This window comes from Delphinapterus leucas, chromosome 1 (assembly GCF_059928025.1).
Source record: "Delphinapterus leucas isolate spDelLeu-1000000601 "Yukka" chromosome 1, BTC_Dleu_Yukka2, whole genome shotgun sequence".
In the NCBI taxonomy this organism is placed as follows: domain Eukaryota; kingdom Metazoa; phylum Chordata; class Mammalia; order Artiodactyla; family Monodontidae; genus Delphinapterus; species Delphinapterus leucas.
The window spans coordinates 169,756,581-169,772,146 of record NC_143129.1 but is presented as its reverse complement, the minus strand read 5'-3'; the positions used below and the strand labels follow the sequence as shown (position 1 = coordinate 169,772,146).

Sequence of the window (15,566 nt, the reverse complement as noted above, 5' to 3'; positions counted from 1 at the left end):
TGTAGAATCTTTTGGGAGCCCTGGGATACGTCCCTGTCCCTGTCTCTCCAGCTCTCCCACAGTGCTGGCCGCTCAGCTGGCTCCCTGTGTAGATGCAGGCTCCATTTTAGCTGCAGACTCTAAAAGCAGACTGGAGAGAGCTGCCTCCTCCACTACTTACTCACAGCCTTGAAGGCCCAGAACCCCTCCCACCCCACCTAGTCCTCTTCCATTCTGACAAGCCAGAGCTTTGAGAGCACAAGATTCAGCTTCCTTGTTTTCCAGTTGGAGCAGCAGCCAGAAAATGAAACAGGAAACAGAGCGGAAGAGAAGGGGGGTGGGTAGTAGAGAAGGAAAGGAAGGAGAGATTGCAAGAAAGTAGGGCTGAAGAGCTGGACAAAGTTCTACCTCTAAAGGGTGACAGTTGAGCTTTTAAAAAACATTCTGATGTGTCAGAAGAGACCCCTGTCCTTTTTACAAAAAGATTTTTGAGGGAATTTGGTGTGAACAGAGGGAACCTAAAGAATGCATGTCTTTTTCCCTTGTGAATCCACAAAGGAAGGATAGTTCATTTCTCAGTTTTGTCTCTGCAAACACAGTACTGCTTGGAGCCTCACAGACTTCTAGAGATTCAAGCCACAACCTTAGGCCCCAGGCACGAGTGTGCCCCACGGCTCTGCCGATTCACTCACATCCCTCCGGAGCTGAGAACAAGGGTGTGTCACCGAAAAACCTGGGGTTCTAAACTCCATTTTCCCCCTTCTCCTTCAACACACCACAACTAAAACGTGATTCATCCACCTTACACACAACAAATACCTGAGGGCAGTTGAGGTCCCAGGGCCTGAAATGAGCTATAAAGAATCAAAAGGCACAGTCCCTGGCCCCCAGAGAACTGCTGTGGATTCGCTGTCTTCGCCTGGAGCGAGAGCAACCACCTCTTTTGTTCCCACCCACAGTAGTAGCTGTTGCGGAAGATAAAGCCCTCCCTCCGCCAGGGCTGTGGCCAGAGGCTAACCCAGACCCTAGCTTCGTTTGGAGGGCAGATAACTGAAACCACAGGCGGCTTTGGAATCCTGAGAAACGAGAAATCCACCAGCGGAGAAGGATTTATTATCTATTTCCTTTAAGGAGGGTGCAAAGCTGTTCTAACAGTTTCCGTTACAGGGTTCCCAACTGGCCGCTCCTCCCGAACAGACAGTTCTGTTGAGTTAGCTTCTTCCTTTCTTCTGCTTTTTTGGGCCCACTTTCTACGAAAGAGAAACTGCTTGAGTAAGGAAGGAGAAAAGAGTCCTGGGGGTCGTTCTCTGAAGTTTCCTTCACCGCCCTCGTCAGCCACGGGAGGTGGGGCTGCGGGCTACAGCGGGAGCGAAGGTCCCGAGCAGCCGGAAGAGGGGAAAGTCGGGGGGAACCCCCACTTTCTTCACGCCCAGGACGCAGGGGCCCGCTCCTGGCCACAGAAGCCCCAAGCAGGCTTTTCTTTCCCTTCAGAGAACAGCTATTGTGTGCTAGGCCCTGTACTGAGCTGTTGTTGCCTGACAGCAGGGAAAGTGCGGCTCTGCCTTCCGTTTAGAGGCCGCGGGGCAGCCCCCAACTCCGAGGGCCTTGGCCCACACGGGAACTCAGTGGATGTTTGTGGGGTGCAACTGGGGCAAGAGCACCGACTCGGAGACAGCAGCCCCAAGCGGACTAACTGAAGGCGGGGGGAAGGGGCTGAGGAACCCCTGGTGTCACCAAAGCGGGAAAGTGCCAAGGCGGAGGAGAGCGGAGGATCCGGCTTACGCCATCCACTCCCCGCTCGCCCGGACTCAACATGGCCGCTGCGGCGGGGGGGCGGGGCAGCTCCGAGTCCCGGCAGGAGCGGGGCGGGGCCGCCATCAGCGGAGCCAGTACGCAGGCGCGGCCGCTCGGGGCCCCGGATGGAGGAACTGTGGTTCGGGCCCCGCCTGGGAGGTAGAGACCGGCGGGCGCTGGGGATCCGGCGCCAGCTTCGGAGCCTAGGAGTTCTGGGGGGAGGGAAGTTGTCAAACGGAGGCCGAGGGAAATGAGGCGGAGGCCGCCGAGAAGCGAGGAGCCCCGCCCCTCCGCCATAGCGGCCTCCCAGGGCCGCCTCTCCCGTTACAGCCTCCCGCCCTCCCCTGCCTTCCGGCCCTAGGCCGGGCCGGGCCTCGCCGGCCCCCTCGGGAGTAACCTCTGAGCCGTGGCCCCTTTGGGGAGAGGAGATGCCCAGTCCCCTCTTGGGACTGTGTCCGAAAGGAAAGGGCGAGAACGGGCTTCGGACCCGCCTAGGCTGGCAGAAGGCGACCCCTGCCTCGCGGCGGCCAGCAAGACCTCTGGTCCTGAGGACCCTGGGTCCGAACACCACCACCCACCCCGCGCCCGCCCCCGAGGACGTTAGTCTTACAGCCCAGGATGTGAGTCCTGGGCTCCGATTCAACAGGTTTTCCTATCTGCTCAGATAGGGCCCTCCCTGCCCTAAGCATAGCCAGCAAGAGCATGCGCTGTCACTGGACAAGTCCTGGGCTGGGAGTTGGGAGACCCTGGTTGTAATTCTGGCTTTGAAAGAGCGCATCCCCTTTGGCAGGAGTGACGGCTGGTGGAAAGATTGATGTTTCAGACAAAAAAAAAAAAAAAAAAAAAATTCTCCTTAAATATAGCCTTGAGAGTGCCACTTGACCCCAGTGAGCCTCAGTTTCCACATCCATAAAATGGCGATGGTAATTACACAGGGTCTAATGAGATCTCTGACGTAAAAACTCTGGAGAGTCTTATTACTCACCTCTCTGGGGCATATTTATCTCACGGGAAAATAGAGTAAAACTAGTTGTTCTGTAAGTGTCCTGCCAGTTCAGAGGGCCTGTGATTTCGTAAACGGGTTGTTGGGAAGTGAAGCCCGCAATTAGCTGAGAGGGAGAGTTCACTGGCTTTATTTTTGTTTTCACATGGTTTACCTGTAAACTAAGTGTAGGCTACAAGTCGTCTGTGATCGCTGGGTCTAGAGCTTGACTCTGGAGAAAGGAAAGGAAGAATGGAAGCCTGGTGAAGAGGCAGAGGTGGGTTCTGTGCTTTTCTTTTCCCAACTCTTCTGCATGTGGGTGGGAAATGAAGGAAGGGAAAAAGTGAATTCACCCTCGGATGGAGAACCAGCGGCCGTGTAAGGTCGGCTGTGCTTCTTTCTACGATTCCTCTCGATTCGGCGAGTCAGATGTTGGCAGTGTTGGGGGGATTTCAAAAGCTTGCCTTTGAACTGAATTTTGATGAGCAAACCGGTGTGGCGTTTGTGGCCCCTCCCTTCCTCCAGGCCTCCTGGTGACGGAGTAAGCAACAGGCGCCCCCTTGTGCTGAGAGGAAAGAGAACTGTTGCTTATGGCCAGTTTTCTGGAGAAATTGTATTTTCCTGTGGCTTCTGTGACTTTGTCGTTTTGCTCTCAACATGAGATATGGTGGGAGGAGTACTCGGAGCAGGGATTTTATATCCAGAGCCAATGAACTGGTGAAGCCATATCCAGTGCTTACTACTTCCACTCAATTAGAACACAGGCTTAAAATGCTTGTTTGTAGTGCTAGGCCCTGGGGATATAGTTGGGAGCAAGATAGACAAAAGCCCCTGCCCTCATAAACAACCTAAATAAGCAATAGCAATAAAGACGACAAGGCAGAGTGTAATGAGACCATATCACATAGCCTAGTGAGAGTCAGAGAATTCCAGAAACAAGTGATAACCTAAAGGTTTGATAGGTGTTAGCCAGATAGGAGAAGGAAGAAAAGTCTTCCAGGCCTCCCTGTTAATTTCTCAGTTCTAGTATTTTTTCCTTTAGCGTTAGTTCTTCACCCCAAGTTGATGAGCTGCCTCTGATGCTCTTGCCCTTCCTTCTGATTTCCGACTGGTTCCGTAGGAGCCATTGCTACTTCTTTTAGCACAAGGAATTGTTAAAAAAAAAAAAAAAAAAAAAAAAAAAAAGCCTTAAAGTGCATTCCTTCCCTCAGAATGGCTTTGCAGTTGTTTATGCATTGCTGCCATTCCAACAAAGAGATGGGAAATAACAGTTTTCCCCATCCCTAGTAGTCGACTCTGTCGTCCCCCTAAATTTGTTTTAGCAATGTGAGCTGGCTGAAGTCCTGCTGAGTGGTGGTTTTCTTTTCCTTCTCCACTTAATTTAACAGACCAGCTGAACACACATCAGAGAGCTTAACTAGAGTGTGTAGTCATTATGGTCTTCCAGTTCAGTTCTATGCCCCACTTTTGGGACTCTGGTTTGGGACCTAGTTTATTATTCTGGGCAACAGAGAAAGGGCACACACTAAATAATGGCAACCACAATGTAGATTTGGTACTACCTCTTCACACTTCAGTCCATTTCACCATCGTGACAATTTCATGAGACAGGCAAAATAGTCCGATCTCATTTTTTTAAATTAATTAATTAATTTATTATAAATTTATTTATTTATATTTGGTTGCATTGGTCTTTGTTGCTGTGCGTGGGCTTTAGTTGCTGTGCGTGGGCTTTAGTTGCTGTGAGCAGGGGCTACTCTTCTTTGTGGTGCGCGGGCTTCTCATTGCGGTGGCTTCTCATGTTGCAGAGCACGGGCTCTAGGCGCATGGGCTTCAGTAGTTGTGGCACGCAGGCTTCAGTTGTTGTGGCACGCAGGCTCAGTAGCTGTGGCTCACGGGCTCTAGAGCACAGGCTCAGTAGTTAGGGCACGTGGGCTTAGTTGCTCTGCGGCATGTGGGATCTTCCCGGACCAGGGTTCGAACCCGTGTCCTCTGCATTGGCAGGCGGATTCTTAACCACTGTGGCACCAGGAAAGTCCCCCGATCTCATTTTATACACAGAGAACTGAGGCTTAGAAGAACAAAATGAGAACTTATGAATGACAAAGTCAGGACTTGAACCCAGGTCTTTAGTTCCTGGATAGGGGCACTCAACAGGCTTTTAAAGGTTTTCTGTGAGCTTAGCTTTCCAGCTCCATGCCTATCTGTGTGGAACTTCCCCTACAAGAATACAGTGCTTCAGAGTGACACCAAGAGGTCCCATCTGCCCTTGAGATGCTTTTTCCTCATCTGGAAAGTAAGGTGGTTAAGTCTGCCATAGTAGTCCTGAAGCAGGGGTGATGTTTTCATGAAGAATGCTTTCAAGAATTTACTTTCTGCCCATGTGTGACATTTCCTCCTTGGGTTTTGGCATTTAGAAGCCTGAGGGAGTTCAGCCCTGGCAGCAGCCCCCCTGAATTCCTGGTGGTGAGAGGATGTGGCCCCTGGACACATCCCGGAAAGAGGTCCTGGGGTTTGCAGTCAGCTGCCGTGTCCTGACTCTGGTGCTGCAGGTCAGTCTCTGATCTTTTGTCCTGAACATGCCATTGCCACATGACTGGGCTAGACATTAAGAATAGGCCTCATCTTCTTTCCCTTTCCCAGATGGGCCCCCCCCCCCACCCAACCATGTGGTTAGAACTATAGAGACCTAGAGCACATAGCTTAGATATGACCTATTAATCTCTTATTTTATATTTATTTATTTATTTATTTTGATCTATTAATCTCTTATTTTACACATGAAGTAGCTGAGGCCCAGAAAGGATAAATGGCTTCCTTAAAGTCACAAGGCAAGTTAGAGAAGGACCAGAATCAGACCCCAGGTTTCCTTACTCTTGGGCTAGTGGTCTTTCCAGCAGACCATGATGTTCTGTAACCAGAACAGGTGTGTTCTGGTTTAGGGTGTGACAGCTCAAAGCGTTGCCCTGGGTCCCCTGACCAGGAGACTGAGCGTTGCATCAGTCAGTTGAGTGGGAGAGAGGTGGCAATGAGACCCTCTGTGTATATTTGTTTAGTCAGCAGTGTCTCCTACTCTTCCTCCAGCTGTGTCCCCTTGCTGTCTCACCCACACACAACCCGCAGAATGCATTTTGCAATTCCCTGTCCCCTCCAAGGCTGCCCTTGATAACATATTTTAATCAAATTTCAGGTATATATGAACTATGTATGGTGCCTAGCACAGTGCCCAGTGCTTAGTAGGTCTTCAGTATCTGTTATTGTTGAATGTATGTCAACATCCTAGGGATGTTCTATTAGCATATTATATGTGCCTCTCATCACAAGCACGTTCTCTCTGAGGCTCATCGGTGGTTCCTTTGTGGAAAACTCCTTTTTTCTCTCCTCCCCCACTATATGAGGCATAACAGCCTCTGCTGGGTCCCAGGTTTAGTTAGAAGTGTCTTCAACTTGGAGACTAGGGCTGTTACCTGTGACTGTCACTCCTGTCCCACTTGTTTTCACTGTTTGAAGTGGCCTGATAAAGAAACTGACCGAAAAAGGAAAGAGCCTTAAAAATGAGGTTATACTCCTGTTGCTAGGCTGGAAAACTGACTTGATGATGGCTTTGAACCAGCATCAGCTGAATGATTGACAGAACTAAGGGAGCAATACTGTGATTCGGCATCTGGGATAGGGTACCGGGACAGCTGGGTTCTAATTCAGATGGTGATTTGGAAACAAGTATGTTTCCTCTATACTGTTCGCTCAACCACCAAATTTTATTAAGTTCCTGCCCTGGTCAAAGAACTATGCTAGGTGGGAGTATAAAAAGTCACGATCTCTTTTCCCTTAAGTAGCTGACCAAATCTAACGGGGCAAAAAGACATTTAATAATAATGCTATTTCATTATCCTCCCCTCCCCCCCTTCCAGCTTTAAAGCTCACGCCATCAGGTTATACCCCAGTTACCCTTTGTTGTTGCTGTCATCTCTGTTAGCGACAACTCATTCCTCCTCATTCCTTGAAGGTTTTAGCTCCTGATTCACTGTTACTCTTTCCAGCACTACTGTATATTTCTTGGTGGTTTCAATATTAGTAAAGCTGATACATCTAACCACTATCTCCTATCTTCCCAGTTCACTCCCTCCACTACCCCAGTTCTAACGGTTCTTCCACTCCCTCAGGGCTTATCCATTGATTCTACCACGGTTTCACTGTCCCTCACCTACCTCATGGCTTCAGCTCCACTTCTTACCCAGCTTAGATTCCATGGTCCACCATGCATACACGTACAACTCACTCGCTCCCTTCCCCCTATGTCTTAATCACAAGACAAAAGCCCAGCCATGGTTAAATTCAATTCTGTGTCTACTCTGCCCAGAGAAAAGCACACAACTGTGTTAACTAGTCTCTTTGTATTCAATATCATTAACCCAAGTGAGTCCTTAGTGCTGCCTGGCAATCTTAGTGTATTTCCCTGGTCCAGTCGCTCACCCATTCTCTCAAACTTTTCTGCACATCAGAATCAGCTGGGAGAGCTAAAAACAATCTAAACGGCCAGGCTGTACCCCATATTGGTTAAGTCATCAATGTTGTAGCAGTAGGGAAACCCAGGCATCAGTATTTTTGAAACTCCTTGGGCGATTCCAGTGCACAGCCTATTTTGAGAACTAGGGTCATAGATGACTTATTTTACACATTTTCCTCTTAAGTCTCTAGCACCTTTTCCCCAGCTTGTTTTCCTGAGTGAAAATTCAGAAAAGTAGAAGCAATAAGAAGTAACCTTCTGAATACTTCCACCACAGCCATCAGCATACCTACATCTGCACCTCTGTGCCTTCACTACTGAACTGTCTGTCTCCTCTCTAAGGCCAGTTCCACCTCCAAAGCAGATTCCATCCCCTTTTGCCTGCTCCAGCAATTCTTCCCTTTCTCGCCTGCATACTCAGTGGTTTCCTTTCCACTGGATATTCCCATTGGCAAACAAACACTTACCTCCCACGTTTGGAAAAAAAAACAAGACTTCTCTTGACCCCACAATGTCATTCACCTACTACCCCATTTCTCTGCTTCCCTTTACAGGAAAACTCCTCCAAACAGTTGTCTGTATCTACTGTCTCACTTCTCCCCTTCTCTGCTGAACCCAGTCCAGGCAGTCTTCTCTCTCCTCCACTCCACTGAAGTAGCTCTTGTCAAAGTCACCAATGACATTCCCATTGCTAAAGCCAGTGGTCAGTTTTCAGTCCCCATCTTACTTGACCTATCAGCAGCATTTAAGAGCCGATCACTCCTTTGCTTTACTTGGTTCTATGACACCATGCTCTCCTGGTTTCCTCCCTACCTCGCTGACCTTCCTGATTTACCTTTATTGCTAGATCCTCACTCTCTTCCGAGCCTCTAAGTGTTGACATGTCTGAGGCCCAGTCCTCAGATCTCTTCTTTTCTCTATCTGCACTTCTTCCCTGGGTGATCTCATTCAGTCTCACACCTTTTAATATCATCCATACACTTATGACTCCCAAATTTATATCTCTAGCCGTGATTGCTCTCTTGACCCTCAGACCCATATATCTCATTGTCTCGTTGACCTCTGCACTGGAATGTCCATCTCAAACTTAACTTGTGATTCTTCCCCAACATGTCTGTTCCTCCTCATTTTATTAAATGGTAATGCTTCCACTGGCTCAACCAAAATCCTAGTTCTCCTTCATCCCACAGGCTCTCTTCAATGCCATCATCCCAGACCATCATGCGGAAGCCTTCTCACCTCCTCGCCTCGCCCCCTCCAGCTCTGTGGACCAACTTGTGGAAAGTCTCCTGGGCGGCCTGTCTCACTGGGATGCTGAACACTTCCTGTTCATTGCTGAGCATGGCTACCTGTATGAGCACAACTTTGCCTTCTTCCCCGGTTTCCCCCTGGTCCTGTTGGTGGGGACTGAATTGCTGAGACCCCTGTGGGGGTTACTGAGCCTACGGAGTTGCCTGCTAATCTCAGTAGCATCGCTCAATTCCTTGTTCTCCGTGCTGGCCGCACTTGCGCTTCATGACCTGGGCTGTCTGGTTTTGCGCTGTCCCCGCCAGGCTTTTTATGGAGCGCTGCTCTTCTGCCTCAGCCCCGCCAATGTCTTCCTGGCGGCTGGCTACTCAGAAGCTTTGTTTGCCCTCCTGACATTCAGCGCCCTGGGGCAGCTGGAAAGGGGCCGAAGCTGGACTAGTGGACTCCTCTTTGCCCTTGCCACTGGTGTGCGCTCCAATGGGCTGGTCAACGTTGGCTTCCTCGTGCATTCTCAGTGCCGAGGCTTTTTCTCTTCTCTCATGGTGCGGAATCCTCTGAGACAGCTCTTGAAGCTGATGGGCTCTGTGTTCCTGTCAGTGTTCACACTTAGCCTTCCCTTTGCCCTCTTTCAATATTACGCCTATACCCAGTTCTGTCTGCCAGGCCCAGCCTACCCCATTCCTAAGCCCTTGCTGCAGTTAGCTGTGGACAAGGGCTACCGAATCGTAGAGGGAAATGAGCCGCCTTGGTGCTCCTGGGAACTTCCCCTAATATACAGCTACATCCAGGATATCTATTGGAATGTTGGCTTTTTGAGATACTATGAACTCAAGCAGGTGCCCAATTTTCTACTGGCTGCACCAGTGGCTATACTGGTTGCCTGGGCAACTTGGACATATGTGACCACTCATCCTTGGCTCTGCCTTACACTTGGGATGCGAAGGAGCAAGAACAGAGAGACCCCAGAGAAGCCTGAGCCTGGGTTCCTCAGTCCTCGGGTGTTCGTGTACCTGGTCCACGCTGCAGCGCTGCTGCTGTTTGGCGGTCTGTGCATGCATGTTCAGGTGAGGTGGACTCCTGGGTGGGAAAAGGTGGGAACACGGGCCAAACCCCTCAGTCGGGGACAGGGAAGACCTTTAACTTCTCCCATTTGAGTGACTTGTACCCAATTTATTCATTCAACAACTATTTGGGGGTGTTTTTAGTGTGAGTCCCTGGGTCAGATCACTGAGGTTAGAACATAAATAAGATTGCTGCCCTAGTAGGTCCTATGGTCAAAATGGAGAGACAGACATTTAACGGCTTAAATTATAGTATGGTGGGATGGAATTGGAGATATTTTTGAGGTATAGTATTGTGGAAGCACAGAGGAAAAAGTAGCTAACTGGCTGAAGGAGGTGAGGAGGGCATCATATTTAGGCTGGGTCCTGAAGAGTAAGAAGGAATTCCATTTAAGAAGCAGAGGAAGAACATTCTGGGCAAATGGAAGGGCATGTGCGAAGACAACGAGAGTTGTGAAAGGACCTGATCTGACTGAGTTATAGGAATAGCACAGAGGGTATCTCTGGGACCTTCCCCTAACATACAACTATACCCAGAATGTCTGCTTGAATGTCGACTTTCTGAGGTACTCTGAACTCTGGCAGGTGCTCCATTTTCATAGCGGCTCTCTTGTGCAATGTTCGGTTGGTGGGGAGGATAGAGAGGGATGGGAAGGGTTTGATCATACATTCGATTTTTTTTGGTTCCTGGTTGTGGCCCCAGGTCCACCATAAACCCTGAGGAAGTCTTTTTGTCTCCATGCTGGCCACTCCTCAGCAGTTTCTGCCTCTTGGAGGCGCACATTGGCTGTTTGTAAAGTTCTCTGAGCTATGTGACTAAGAGGCACAGGGGAAATAGAAAGGAGCACTCTGTGTTTGTAGCTGGATGAGCTAGTAGAGTGAGTGCCAGCGAAGCTTAGAGTTTCAAGGATAGATGAGGGGGGGCCGCTTGGAGACCTGGCTCTGAACTTCCCTAGAAGGACAGTGTTGAACCATAGGATCCCCTGCCCCCTTTCTCTGCTTTGCCATCCCCGTGGGATGAGGGAACCGTTTCAGGGGGCAGGGGATCAGAGTCCTGGCCCTGGGCTAAAAGTGGAACCCACAGACTTTTTTTTTTTTTTTTTGGCCATGCTGCGTGGCACGTGGGATCTTAGTTGCCCAACCAGGGATCGAATCCACGCCCCCTGCGTTGGAAGCACGGAATCTTAACCACTGGACTGCCAGGGAAGTCCCCTGACCAGCCGCACCCCCCCCATAGAATTTTTAGTATCAGTTGGCCCATTATTGTGGTAATTAGTGTGTAGCCATGTTTATTTGTAACATTGCAGTCTCCTGGCTGGCGTCATGCACAGCTTTATAAGGCAGATCCTAAGCTCTGCTGAATGAATATCTTTTCCAGTGTAATACATTTGTAGTCTTAGAGCTATAGCTCACCCAGCAGCAGGGAAGTCCCAGGCTCATCCAATTTGAGGCAGTGGCATTCCAGTAAATGTGTGGGTTCTCCCCCTCTTGTGATTTCCAGGTTCTCACCAGGTTTTTATGCTCCTCCACTCCTATTGTGTACTGGTTTTCAGCTCACTTGCTTCAGGATCAAGAACCACTGCTGAGATCCCTAGAGACTGTGCCTTGGAAGCCTCTTTCAGGGGACTCCCCACCAGGACAAAAGGTCCCCAGAAACTCCATCATGGGACTCTTGTACAACTGGAAAACTTGTTCTCTGGTCACACGATGCATTCTAGGCTACTTCCTGACTTACTGGCTCCTGGGACTACTCCTGCATTGCAACTTCCTACCTTGGACATGACTTGGAGACTTAGGGGACAGGCTTGAAGCAGACTTAACCAGGGTCTGAAAGTACAAATACATGCTGGGGCTGCCTGTGCTGCCCTGGAACCCTTACTCTGCCGGTTAGAACCTCTCTCTCCTTGAAGGTTGGTTAGGAATGGGAGAAGTGTGAGCCTCTAGAGAGCACCTTCTGGTCCTGGCTATGGCAGATTTTAGGGTAGTAACTGTTTTCTCTGTAAATGAAGAAATCTTATTCCAGGTCTAAAGCATACCTGGATCTGTCTTGTCAATCAACCATAGCAGAGATAGTCTTAAACTTACCACCTACCCACATGTAAATTTAAATGTAAATTATTTAAATGTGAATTTCATCAAAGGCCGTAGCTGACAAGCTGGTCATAGTCCACACAGTGATGGCGGAGGCCTGGACAGTGTAGCCTAAGTACAATGGGACCATCTTTTCTAAATGGGACATTGTTTCTGATTATTTTTTTCATGACTTGTTCACTTATTTATATGAAAAACCTTACAAAGATACGCAAATTAAACAACTTTTGATTATATCTGCAATTAATTACCTTTTTACTTTTTAAATTATTTTATTTTATTTTACTGGCTGCACGGCTTGCGGGAGCTTAGTTCCCTGACCAGGGATTAAACCCGGTCCACAGCAGTGAAAGCACCGAGCTGGACCACCAGTGAATTCCCATAAATTACCCTTTTAAAAAAATAATACAAATTAAGGGCTGAGACCCTGCCACATACTCTGCATCCACACTTCATTTGGATATTAAAGGTCAATTGAGGCAAAAAAAATTAATACAAGTTACTTGGGGGAAAAAAGTCATGGTAAGAAGAACATTGCATGAGGAGGCAGGAGGCCTGGATTCTGGTCCTCTCAGTAAAGCCCCACTTACCAGCTGTGTGACCTTGGGAGAGTTTTCAGAGCCTTAGTTACCTCTTCTGAAACTAGGGGAAAATTACATTATCCTACTGGAAAAAATATCCAGTTCTCCTCTTTTCAGCACTCTGAGGAGTAATTTCAGTGACGTTTCCTCTGAAGGAGGAAGAGCAGTGACACTTGGCAAATAAGGCTCCCCTGTCCTGTGTAAGTAAGCCTGCCCAGGGGCAACTAAATGTTCAATGTGTGAGTAGTGACTGGTTTTCCTGCCCTGCCCGAGTGCCTGTGCTTTCTTGATTGGTAGGTAAGGGTCAGATGAGCCAACACAGCAGCAGGAATTGACAAATTGTAGGTAAGTCCAGGGTTGAATGAAATGGTACCTTCCTGGCCCCCATTTGGTAATGGGCTTGACTCTATAATTGTAGTAAAATCTTGACCCCTGCTGAGCTATTTTTTCTCGTTCTTTGAGCCAGGTAAGAGGCTCTGCATCATCACCACTCTTTCCCCGTTTGAGCCAAAAATTCCAACAAGCAGAAACTTCGAAATAGATGGATTGACACGCTCCCTCTGACCATGACTGAAAGTTAAACTTGCCAGCTGAAGGGAAGCTCCTGGCTGAGCCCCAGCACCCTCTATTGGAGCTCCTAGTCAGCCTGGCCAATAAGCATTTCCCATCCATCGCCCCAGCTTTAGCACGGCTGAGAGAATTTGGTCCAGAGTCAAATGCTTCTGAAAATGTACACACAGATCGGGACAGCCCTCTGCCTTCTGCCAAGACACCCGAGTGCCCTTCTTGGCAAAAGATGATCCCCCCTGCCCTAGTGTTCCTCCAGTTGGCAGAAACTGTTCCCTCCCTCCTCACCCACAGCTGCAAATCTGGGGACTTCCACCCTGTGTGCAGGAAGCGTTGAGGGCCTGATTCAGCTCTTTATTGCAGAGGTAGGAGTACTAGATTGTTTGCTCTCATGGATTGACCTCTTTGCCTCTTTTGGGGGGGATAATCAGAACTGATTGTTTCCCTACTGGAAGAGGTGACTCAAACTCCGCAGGGTAGGGGGTGATTTCACTGCTTTGGCAGTCTCAGCTTAACGTTACTAGACCTCATCACCCCCAGAAACAAGTGATTTCAAGGACCGGAAACCCTATAAATGCGAACCTCTCATTTCTCAACTAATACCAAGGAACTAAATCACTCTGGTATTTTGCAAAGACCATTCTGGTTACAGCCGATCATAGAGGAGTTAAGTGAGGACCGCAGCTAGGTGGACGTACCTGGTGTGACCTGGAGATGGACACAGTTTTCTCTCTGACCTTGGAGGGATCTAGTTCTCTAAGGAGCTAAGGAATGGGCTGATTTTATGGCCAGCAGCTGTCCTTTTACTATCCTATTAACAGTCTTTAATAGCCTTCGAGAGGGATGTGAAGGGCCCAAGGCAGGAAGCTTCCTGTTTACCCTGAGGTCTAACAATGCTGCAGCTGGGTTGGGCGTCTACAATTTCAGAGAAAAGTCATTTCCTTCTGAGACCCAGCTAAAACAGAAACCAGACGCTTTATGTACCTAGAAGTAGATGCTTTTTTGTTCTTAAATGAAGGTGGGAGGAGAGGGAGCGTTTGACATGGCTTTACCAGTCCCCCTGAAAAAAAAAATCACTTTTCTTGAACAGACCCTCTCACCCTCCTCCAAAAAATGTAGTGTGTGCAGGCTCATGGGATTTGCAACTGATTGATTCTTTCAGCAATTGTTTAGTATTGCCTGTTTTAGGGGTCTAAAGAAGACTCACCCTGCTTCCTGTCCTCAAATAGCTGCCTGATAGAGTTTCTAGCAGAAACACAGGAACGTTAATCAAGGAAAAAACTAATAAATTCTGGGGAATGAAGAGATACTTTAACTCCTTGCTCAATATTCTCTACTTGAACTTTTTATGGTGAGGATGAATTAAAATTTTACTTGTATGCTTGGGAAAAGGTAAGTGTGGTACAGAGTAAGTTCTCTGTAAATTCACACAAGATGGAGATCCCTCCCAGCTTGGAATACTTGAAAAGACTTTGTAGGGAATGGCCTTTGAGTTGGACTTTGAAGGACAGTAGGATTTGAAGTTAAGGGCAGAGAATGAATATAGGAAGCAGGAAATAGAACAGGACAGGGAGAGCTCAGTTTGAGTGGAACTGAGGTATTGTCATTGTGCTCTAAGCATTGAAATCAGCCCCAAGCCCAGCTCCGCTGTGCACTAGCTGTGTAAAGGTGAGCCAGATACTGAATCTCTAGGCCTCTGTTCACTCATCTGTAAAACATGGGTAACACTACCTCATAGATATGAATAATAATATTATCTATCTCAGAGTTACGTGAGTTAAATGAAGAATGTTTAGAACAGTACTAACAAAAGAATAGCTGCATTTTGGACATGTTGAGTTTACAATGCCATCAGCACATTCATATGCCAGGAAATGTGGACCAGGAGACAAGGAGAGGGGTCAGGGAGCCATCCACACGGACATGATAATTATAGCAGCCATGATATTGGATGAGACTGTCAAAAAGAAAAAATGTAGAGAGAGAAGGAGGGCCTGTAAAACCTTGAGCAAGTGACTCAACTTCTCTAAACCTGTTTTCTCATCTCTAAAATGGGGGTGACATCACTTACCACACAGAGTAGTTATGAAGATTAAATGAGATAAAGCACTAGATAAAGCACTAGCATAGCACGTAGCACATAGTAAGAACTTAGTGAATGGTAGCTATTTTTTATCATTATCATTGTCATCATTGTTATCGTCGTTGTCATTAAAAAACCAGAAACAAATATTATCTGCTGTACACAACATTGTAAACCAACTGTACTTCAATAAAAAAAATTTTAATTGCCTTTCTCTTTAAGGCTGAATAATATTCCACTGTATGTATATACCACATTTTGTTTATCCATTCATCTGTTGAGGGATATACTTGGATAGCCCCACCTTTTGGCTATTGCGAATAATGCTGCATGAACATTGGTGTACAAATACCTCTTCGAGTCCCTGTTTTCAATTCTTTGGGGTATATACCCAGAAGTGTATATTGCTGGATCATATGTTAATTCTATGTTGTTGTTGTTTTTTAGGAACTGCTATACTGTTTTCCACAGCATTTGCATCATTTTGTATTCCCAGTAGCAGTGCACGAGGATCCAAATTTCTCTACATCCTCACCAACACTTATTTTCCTTTTTCTTTCCTTCTTCTTCTCTTTTTTTAAAATACTAGCCATCCTAGTGGGTGTGAAGTTGTATCTCACGGTAGTTCTCACTGCACGATCTCACTGCATTTCCCTAATGATTAGTGATGTTG

General features: G+C 47.7%; 1 protein-coding gene across 2 annotated transcripts; it reads left to right on the top strand.

Annotated features, from left to right (window-relative positions):
• The first annotated feature begins 2,399 nt into the window (after positions 1–2,399).
• Positions 2,400–15,103, top strand: PIGV (phosphatidylinositol glycan anchor biosynthesis class V). Of its 2 annotated transcripts, none has more exons than XM_022551791.2 (4): positions 2,400–3,032; positions 5,173–5,307; positions 8,453–9,574; positions 11,073–15,103. In XM_022551791.2, the coding sequence occupies exons 2-4, from the start codon at positions 5,230–5,232 to the stop codon at positions 11,352–11,354; spliced, it is 1,482 nt and encodes a 493-aa protein (XP_022407499.1). In that variant the 5' UTR covers positions 2,400–3,032; positions 5,173–5,229; the 3' UTR covers positions 11,355–15,103. The 2 variants fall into 2 exon arrangements, with proteins under 2 accessions (XP_022407499.1, XP_022407500.1); XM_022551792.2 differs by having other exon boundaries at positions 11,125–11,276.
• Positions 15,104–15,566: the final 463 nt, after the last annotated feature.

What these genes read in the sequence shown, in the direction of transcription:
- PIGV (XM_022551791.2), top strand. Translation starts at nt 5,230, where the DNA reads ATGTGGCCCCTGGACACATCCCGGAAAGAGGTCCTGGGGTTTGCAGTC. An exon ending in TCCTGACTCTGGTGCTGCAG is followed by an intron (nt 5,308 to 8,452) that starts GTCAGTCTCTGA and finishes TTCATCCCACAG; the next exon opens with GCTCTCTTCAATGCCATCAT. An exon ending in GTCTGTGCATGCATGTTCAG is followed by an intron (nt 9,575 to 11,072) that starts GTGAGGTGGACT and finishes TGTGATTTCCAG; the next exon opens with GTTCTCACCAGGTTTTTATG.